The 9,035-nt window shown below is 41.8% G+C and overlaps 1 protein-coding gene across 1 annotated transcript in view; it reads left to right on the forward strand.

Moving 5' to 3' along the window:
• The window catches only part of SYCP2L (synaptonemal complex protein 2 like), a gene marked incomplete at both ends in the record, with an annotated part of 92,691 nt that extends 89,633 nt beyond the window's left edge, over positions 1–3,058 (forward strand). Inside the window, one exon of the mRNA XM_080805963.1 lies at positions 3,034–3,058. Within this exon, the coding sequence (XP_080662089.1) occupies positions 3,034–3,058 (25 nt within the window). The remainder of the gene's footprint in view (positions 1–3,033) is intronic.
• Positions 3,059–9,035: the final 5,977 nt, after the last annotated feature.

Consider the following 9,035-nt stretch of genomic DNA (forward strand, 5'->3'; position numbering starts at 1 on the left):
TCAATAGGATCCCTTTCAGAATACCAGCAACATTTTTCACAGAACTAGAACAAATAATCCTAAGATGTTTATGGAAACACAAAAGACCCTGAATAGTGAAAGCAGTCTTGAGAAAGAACAGCAAAGGTGGAGGTATCACAATCCCAGTTTCAAACTATACTACAAAGCTGTAGTATTCAAAATGGTATGGTAGTGGCACAAAAATAGACCTAGATCAATGAAACAGAATAGAGAGCCCAGAAATCCATGCTTGTATGGTCAATTATTTCATATGACAAAGAAGACAAGAATATACAATAGGGAAAAAATTCAATAAATGGTGCTGGAAAAAACTGGACCACAGTCTTACACCATACATACAAATACACTTGAAATGGATGAAAGACCTAAATAAATGTGAGACCTGAAACTATAAAACGCTTGAAAAAACAGAGGCAGTAATCTCCTGGACATCACATTTGTGTCTCCCCAGGCAAGGGAAGAAAAGCAAAAATAGACTGTTGGGACTGCACCAAAATAAAAAGATTTTGCACAGCAAAAGAAACCATCAGCATAATGTAAAGCAGCCTACTGAATGGGAGAAGATATTTGCAAATGATCTGATAAGGGGTTAATATCCGCCAGAATAGATGACGAACTTACGCAACTCCACACCAAAAAACCAAATACTCCAGTTAAAATATAGGCAGAAGACCTGAATAGACGTTTTCCCAAAGAGAACATCCAGACGGCCAACAGACACGTGGAAAGGGGCTCAACATCACTCATGTTTAGAGAAAGGCAATTCTGAATCCAATGAGATATCACCTTATACCTGTCAAAATGGGTAGTACCACAAAGCAAGAAATAAGTGTTGGTGAAGATTGTGGGGGTGGGGGGCAAAAAACAGGAGCCCTCTGTACTGTTGGTAGGAAAGTAAATTGGTGCAGCCCCTGTGGGGGTTTCTCAAAACACACATCCCTGTGTTTACTGCAGTATTATCTACAGTAGCCAAGATAAGGAAGCAGCCTATGTCCATCGATAGGTGAATGGATAAAGATGTGGGGTACACACACACACCCCCCCAGAACATTACTCGGTCATAAGACGAATGAAATCTTCCATTTGTGAGAACATGGTTGGACCTAGAGGATATTCTAAGAGAGGTAAGGCAGAGAAAGACAAATACCATATGATTTCACTTGTATGTAGAATCTAAAAAATAAAATCCCAAAGACTAAGTACAGAGCAGAAACTGGTGGTTGTCAGAGGGTAGAGGTATGGGGAAGTGGTCAAAATGTGTGAAGGGGAGTGGGAAGTACAGGCTTACCGTTATGGAATGAAGAAGTCACAGGGATGAAAAGTACAGCATAGGAAATAGTCCATGGTACTTAGTAGGGTTGTAAGGTCGCAGATGGTGGCTACACCATGCTGAGCCTAGCATCATGCAGAGTTGTTAAATCCATGATGTTGTACACCTGAAACTAACACAGTGTGTCGACTGTACTTAAAAAAATGTGAAAACAATTAAAAAATAGAATTTGTGACACAAGGAAATAACTCAGGATCATTTCCAATAATTTATTTTATGTTAACATGTGTCTATGTTTATAATACGTTTATTGTTTGGGAGGGTTTTTTGGTGGTTTTTGTTTTACTGGTATGGGTTTGTTCTGGGTTCCCTCTCTAAAAAGTTTGTCACAATATATGGAGGTCACAATTCGGATGATAATGAGTCTTTTGTACTCATGGCTGAACATATTCAAAAGACTGGTTTATAAAAAATAGAATGACTAATGAATAAAACATTTACATGTTGGTATAAGTAACAGATTTTTATGAAAAAATAACCAGACTTTTCAAAACAAACATGTGAGAAGAGTAGCATTGTTTTGTTTTTGCAAATCTCTTTAATGTCAGGCTTCACAGAAGGTGGCTCCTTCGTCATATCTGCTTAGAATCCAATCTGTTGTGATACCACACATCATGTAATGGAAAATTCCACTGTATATTTGTGAGAGAATGAAAAAAAGCAAATGAAGTCTCCGTATTACCATGATTACCAAAATAGTTTTGGACTCACAGAACCTTTGGAAGCTTAGGGGTCTCCAAGAAAAGGGGTCACTTAGGGATCCTAAAGGTTTACACTTTGAGAGCTGCTGATATAAATCCATGATATATTAAGAATTAAGGAAGATTATACCCCCTAGTCTTCTGCAACCTGGAGAATTATTTTGACTCAACCCCAGATTTTAGATAACTATCTCTTTAGTTCATACAGATTACATTGCAGGATATTAATTACTATTTGCTTTCATCACCCGATAATAGGCCCCTTGTATGAATTTAGAATACCTCAAAGAACACAAATTCCTCCAAAATATTATCTCCCTGGGTTTTGCCTTTGCTCTTCTGTCTTCCAGACACCTAAGGAAACTACACTGTGGCTTGCAGGGGAGAGATGATGACGATGCTTGTAGCTCATGCTGGATGCTTAGTGGGCACCAGGCTGGAAGTGTCTATGGGACTTAGGGTTAATGAGCGTGGTTGAGATCCAGTATCTGGACCTGGTTGGTACTCAGTGTCCTTTTGGCATGTTTGCAGATCAGTGATGGTTTTACATACTTTGCTAGAGAAGTATGAGAAGGACATTCCTCAGACAAGATTATTTCAGCCTCTAGTGCAGTGTTACAAGGAGATAGGGATTCAATACATTTTTAAATTAAATTAAATTAAATTTAAATTTATTTAATCTATCTAACCAACCGAGGCATCAGGAAGCGATCCAATATTTTGAGTGGTTGCCATAAAATACTTCTACCTATGTTGTGTGGGCTAGTGGCATTGACAGATACAACGTGTGAAATAGAATCAAGTGAAAATACGAATTGCTTAGGTTGATATTCTGAATTGACCCATTGACCCTCCTCGGGTAATGTCTAGTAACGCAATGATCTATGAAATAACTCTCTGGTGTATATGTGTGCATATGTGTATATTCTTATTTTTAAGTGGTCTAGTGTAAATGTAATGAGATGGACCAATCTCTTCCAGGCTGAATCCAGACCAGCCTTCATGAGGAAAGCCAAAGTCCAGCGTCACTACTACTGTATTCCTTGGGTAGGTGCAAAGGCTTACTCTGATGGAATTGGGATGGCGGGAGTAGGCATTGAAAGATACTCTAATACTTTGTCCATGTTCCATGAAGTTTTCTCCTCTTTCACAGTATCTCCCGGTCTAGAAATTATCCTTTTGGATCTGGTCTTTTCATTCAGTAAATATTTATAATTGAGGGTTTGCTCTGCATGGGGCACCATGCCACACTGGAGATGTAATGGTTAACACAGAGACCTGTTCCTGCCTCCATCATAAAAATAAATTCATTGAAGGAAGACAGTAAAAGACGAGTGAAGAAATAAAATAATTACAAGTTGACTAGTGCTTTGAGGGATACTGACAAGGGGTGCTTTGGTGGAGAGCGATGGTGTGAAATATCGGTTTCAGATAGGATGGTCATCCAAGGTCTCTCTGAGGAAGCGACCTTTAAGGTGGCGTTTCAAGCATAGGAAGGAACCAGACTTAAGAAGGGTTTAAAGCAACAAGATTGGGGAGGGGAGAGGATGACATGTTTGAACAACTGAAAGTTCTTACTCAGAGTGATATTTGAGGGGACAGTTACTTGAAATGAAGCTGGGACCATGACTGACTCTCAGGGAGGGAAAGGCCTCACTGAGCACATTAAAGAGTTTGAATTTTATACTAGAGGTGAAGGGAAATATGGGTGGGTTCTGAACAAAGGCATTGGGGGTCAGGATAGTATAATCCGATTCATATTTTAAGAAAACTATCCTAGCTGCCATATTGAGAATTGACTGGAGAAGTGAGAAACGGAAGAGGGCAGCTGAACTGGATGGAGGGCTTTGGAAATAGTGAGAAATGGGGTCCCTCCAGGTACACTTGGGGGCCAGAATTAATAAATCACTGACAGATGGAAGCAATGGGTGAGGGAAGAAGAAGTAAGGATGACTCCTGGCTTTCTGTCTTCTAGAAGTTGGGTGGATGGTGCTCCCAAGGAGGGAGACAAGGTGAAGACTTGGCGTGGGAGGAATATGTGGATCAAGTAGGAACTAGAGTTTATGTGGTGATGTGTGAGCTTTCAAAGGTCTCCCCATGTCTAGGGTTTTGATGAGAAATTGGAATAAAGAATAATTTTCTAGAAAATAATAAAGTGGACTCCATAGGTGCGGGTTACCCATAGAAGGAGTAGAGAGTTGATGAACCACCATGCAGACATGAGTGGTTCAGATTGTGTCACAGAGAGTTCTACTGGTCCTTTATCAAAGGATAACTTCAGTGCTAGTGACTAAATGGGACTAAAGGGTAACATTATTACTGTTTCAACACAGAGAGGAATGAAAATTCCCAGATTCTTCTTATGCATCTTGTATTTCAATGCCAAAGTCCAATGAGAATTGCACAGAGAACACAAAACAATCTCACTCGAAGTGAGTGAAATTCAAACTAAAATTCAAACTAAAATATTGGCAAACATCATTTCACAGCTTATTAAATGATTCATGTCACAATCAAGTGAAATTTATTCCAGCAATGCAAAGATGGTTTGATATTAGGGAATCCATTAATACACTAATTGCTAATCGATCTAGGGAGAAACATCATTATGATTCTCTCCATATTTTTCAAAAGGCATTGAAAAAATTCTGCATCTGTGTTTAGATTTGCATAAACCCACATAAAATTGTCATAACTGGATATTCTATAGTATGATAAATGTCAGTCCAAAAGCCACTCTTATGTTGATGGAGAAACTAGGAAAGCATTATTACTAATTTTAGGAACAATGGGTGGAGAAACTCAGTAACGTAAAGATGTTAGTTCTCACAGGGTGGAGAGCAGAGAAAGCAAAGCTCTTTCCTGACTTTTCTAAGAGCACGAATCCCACTTGTGAGGGCTCCATCTCATGACATTAAGTCATCCTGATCACCTCCCCAAAGCTCTACTTCCTACATCACATGGGTGCCGGGGTTGGGGGGTGAGTTCCAGCAATTGAATGGGGGTGGGGTGACACATTCCATCTGTAAATGGTGTCAATGGATTGGCCATTTCAGTGGAAGCAAAAGTTAGGACAGTGAGGGAAGGGAGAGCAGGTGGTTAGAAAGACCCAATACTTGCGATTATAAAATGGATGTTGAGAATAAGATCTCAGAGGTGGGAAGTCTGTGATGACAAAAATCTGAGAGCACGTGGCTGTGGCGGGATTGAAGAAATGCTTTCGGCCATGAGGAGGTGGAAGAACCGAGAAGCCAGAGCAGGAAGGTGGGTCCCTCACGATGGACGTTGTTACTACCATGGCTGATGGGAACCTGGGCCAGGTGACCAGAGGGGCCAGGATGACGGACGATCATTCAGATGACCGGCATGAACATCGGAGAGGTGTCTGCAGGAGAGGGAGCGGGTCCTGTGTTTGCTAGTTCAGAGCAAGGAGAATACTGCCTCTCCACCTGGTCGGGAAAACTAACGGGATAACAGAGAAGAGAAAAGCTCTTAACTGTCAGAGCGTATTGGGGAAAGTGGTACCCTCAGAAGTCAGCCACCTTTTAGTAAAAGGATGAGGCAGGGAGACCTTTTCTTTCAAGAAGAGGCTGAGGTAGCTTGGTTGGTAAGCATCTGGGTCCTGGGATCGAGCCCTGAGTCGGGCTCCCTGCTCCGCGGGAAGCCTGCTTTTCCCTCTCCCCTTCCCTCTCTCACCATGTCTTTCTGTCAAATAAAATCTTAAAAAAAATAGAGTCTGAGGATACTGGGAGGCAGACTAGCACAGAGGAGATAGGTAAAGGCATCCTTAGGTGAGAATGTGTGTGATAGTGGTGCCCTTTTAGCAGGTCTTAAGGCAAAGAGGGATTTGAGACGGGATGGGATTGATTCAGAGATATTTTTTTTTAAAAGATTTTATGTATTTATTTGAGAGACAGACAAAGCATGAGTGGGGCGGAGAGGGAAAAGCAGACATCCCGCTTAGCAGGGAGCCCAATGTGGGGCTCCATCCCGGGACCCCAAGGTCATGATCTGAACTGAAGGCAGATGCTTAACCGACTGAACCACCTAGGCTCCCCTGATCTGGAGATGTTTAAGGGAAAAAGTTTTTAGAATGATTACTGTGAGCCGTAGTCCTTCCCTGGATGGTTCAGCAGCTCCTGGGGTTACCACCCCACAAGGTTTCCAGCAGTGTTGCGAGTCCCAGAGGGTAAATAAATACGGAATGTGTAGAACCACCACCAACTATTCTGTTCTTCGAAACGGTCACTGTAGAGAGAGCACCCCTCTTGCTCAGTTGGGTTCTTTGAATATTTTGTTCATTCCCACAGTATTTAATAATGAGGCTTTTTATACAGCTATCAACTTGAAATCTTCTTCAAATTAGAGGTCTAAACTAGATTCCCTAAGTAGACCATAGATCCAAATACATTTTCATCAGAATACAATTCTATGTATCTTATAGTGTTATTAAAAAAAAAACCACCCATGTATTTTGTTTCATTTAATTTGAGAGTAATTGAAGTGGGTGATTTTTAAGAACGCCAGTGTCCCATGTTGTGCTTGGTGATTTTTGAGCCACCAATTCCATGACTATGAAACAATCTTAAAGATTAAACTGGACTGTGAGACACTGTTGTGTATCACAAACAGTTCTAATAAGGCGATGTTGGAAATCACCTGAATGCCCAGCTAGAGCTTGGTTAAATAGAGGAACAGATTTACATGATACACCACATCACCATTAAAAAGAATGGTTAGATTGACTTGGGAAGACCTTTAACAGGGAGTGAAAAGTAAAAGCTTGTTGCAAAGCATCGTAAACCACATGATTGCAATTGTTTTAATTCCAATGAGAAAGCTGGCTTGGGCCACACAGTGGTGCATTAGTACTGTGGCATCTTTATTTTGCTTCGCTCCCAATGGAAGCTCTAAGAACTTTAGAGTTGGAACGGAACAGAATATGTTTTAGCTGTGTGTGTTCATTCACTTAAAAGACTACTGATTCGGGGCACCTGGGTGGCTCAGTGGGTTAAGCCTCTGCCTTCGGCTCAGGTCATGATCCCGGGGTCCTGGGATCGAGCCCCGCATCGGGCTCTCTTCCCAGTGGGGAGCCTGCCTCCCCCCCTCTCTCTGCCTTCCTCTCTGCCTACTTGTGATCTCTGTCTGTCAAATAAATAAAATCCTTAAAAAATGCTGAGACTATGAGGTGCCAGGTACTAGCTTTGATGCTGGGGCTGGAACGGGACCCAGGAGGGCCTGGACTGCAGGGCGAGTAGGCTTTAGGATAGACAGGGAAGAGTAAACAGATGAATTCATGACAGTGGTAAGTGGTAAGAAGGAAAAAAGTGGGATGACAGAGACTGATGGTGTGAAGGGAGAATCCAGTCTAATCTCTCGAAGTGACATTTGAGCTAAAACTTGAAGGGTGGGAGAGCAGGGAAGGGTGTTTCAGAGGGAATGGCCAGGACCAACGTTTGAGGCCGTAAACAGTTTGATACGTTCTCGGAGTTCAGTGAGGGCCAAACAGCAGGAATGAGGGCAGAGGGGTGTCAGATGAGGTTGGGGGTGCTGTGTGCTCTGTGTGGTGGTGGTCACCCTGTGGGCTGTGGAAGGATCTTCCAGTAACAGCTAACGTTCCTAGTAAAGGACCCCTTTTAAAGCCCTCTGTGTATGTGTTAGGTTGGGGGACTGGATGACGTGAGCAGCAGAGAGGGAACTGGAAGGGTTGCTGATGAGTTGTGTAGCGGAAAGGGTGAAGGACGATGACCAAGCTTGGGGTTTGAGCAACCTCGTGGAGACTGGTGTCACTTAATGAGCTAATAGTTCAGCTGGTAGGGTGCAGGGGAGGCTGTGGATAGATATCAAAAGTGTAATTTGGAACATATAGTCGATATGTGATTTCAGCATCTGAGTGGAGTTGGCAAGGGGGTAACTGGGTGTTTGAGACTAAGACTCACGGCAGAGGGCCGAGCACAGGACTGGCTGACTTGACTTGGGCACTGAGTATAGACAGAAGTGTCAGGACAGAGTCCTTGGGCTGTTCCAATGTGTTAAAGTAGGGGAGATAAGCCAGCAGAGGGGAAGGAGGAGGGGCTGACCACTGAGATAACGAGGGTGGTGTTACAAAAGAGAGTTTGTGTGTGTATATATATGTGCATATATACACAGTGAGAGGTCTAGATTCTAGAAGATATTTAGCAAAATGTCAACTGCGGTTATTTCTGTGTGGTGACATTTTAGGTGACTCTTCTTATCCTAGGCTACTTCTGTACTTTTAGAATTTAATCCAAGATATTCCACTTTTGTGGAATAAATGCAAACTGCACAACATTTATACAGAGTTATTTTTCCCCTTTCCCTAACCCCCCTCCTTATCTGTGATCCAGAGGTAACTACCTCTTTACAGTTCGGTACACATTCTTCCGGACACATTGCTGATGCTTCTAGAAGAATGTATACACATGTCTGTGTAAGGATACATATGTATATTTTTAAGTGACAACAAATGTTATAAAAATAGGCATTTTTTTGGTTCTCTGAGCAATAAAAGCAGGTATCTTTCCAAGTCCATAATATGGATCTACTTTTTTTTTTAATAACTGTAAATTATTCTAGTTCATGGACATACTATAACTCATGCATTGGGTTCCCCATTGATATACATTCAGGTTATTTTAAATTATTATTATGAATAACTCTGTAGTGAATATCCTTTTACATAAATCCTGAATTACTTGTCAGGAAAAAATTACTATAAATTTTTAAAAGTTTATTAGAAAGCACGTGTGTGAGCAGGGATGGAGAGAGAAGAGAGAGAGACACACACACAGACTCCCTGCTGAGCAGGGAGCCCTATGTGGGGCCAGATCCCAGGACTCCTAGGTCATGACCTGAGCTGAAGGCACATGCTTCACTGACAGAACCACCCAGCTACCCCAGGAAAAAAATTACTATTTTGGGAAAGCAAAAATAGCAAGCCTTCAAATTAAAATAGTACTAAA

This window comes from Martes martes (assembly GCF_963455335.1).
Source record: "Martes martes genome assembly, chromosome: 6".
NCBI classification, from domain to species: Eukaryota; Metazoa; Chordata; class Mammalia; order Carnivora; family Mustelidae; genus Martes; species Martes martes.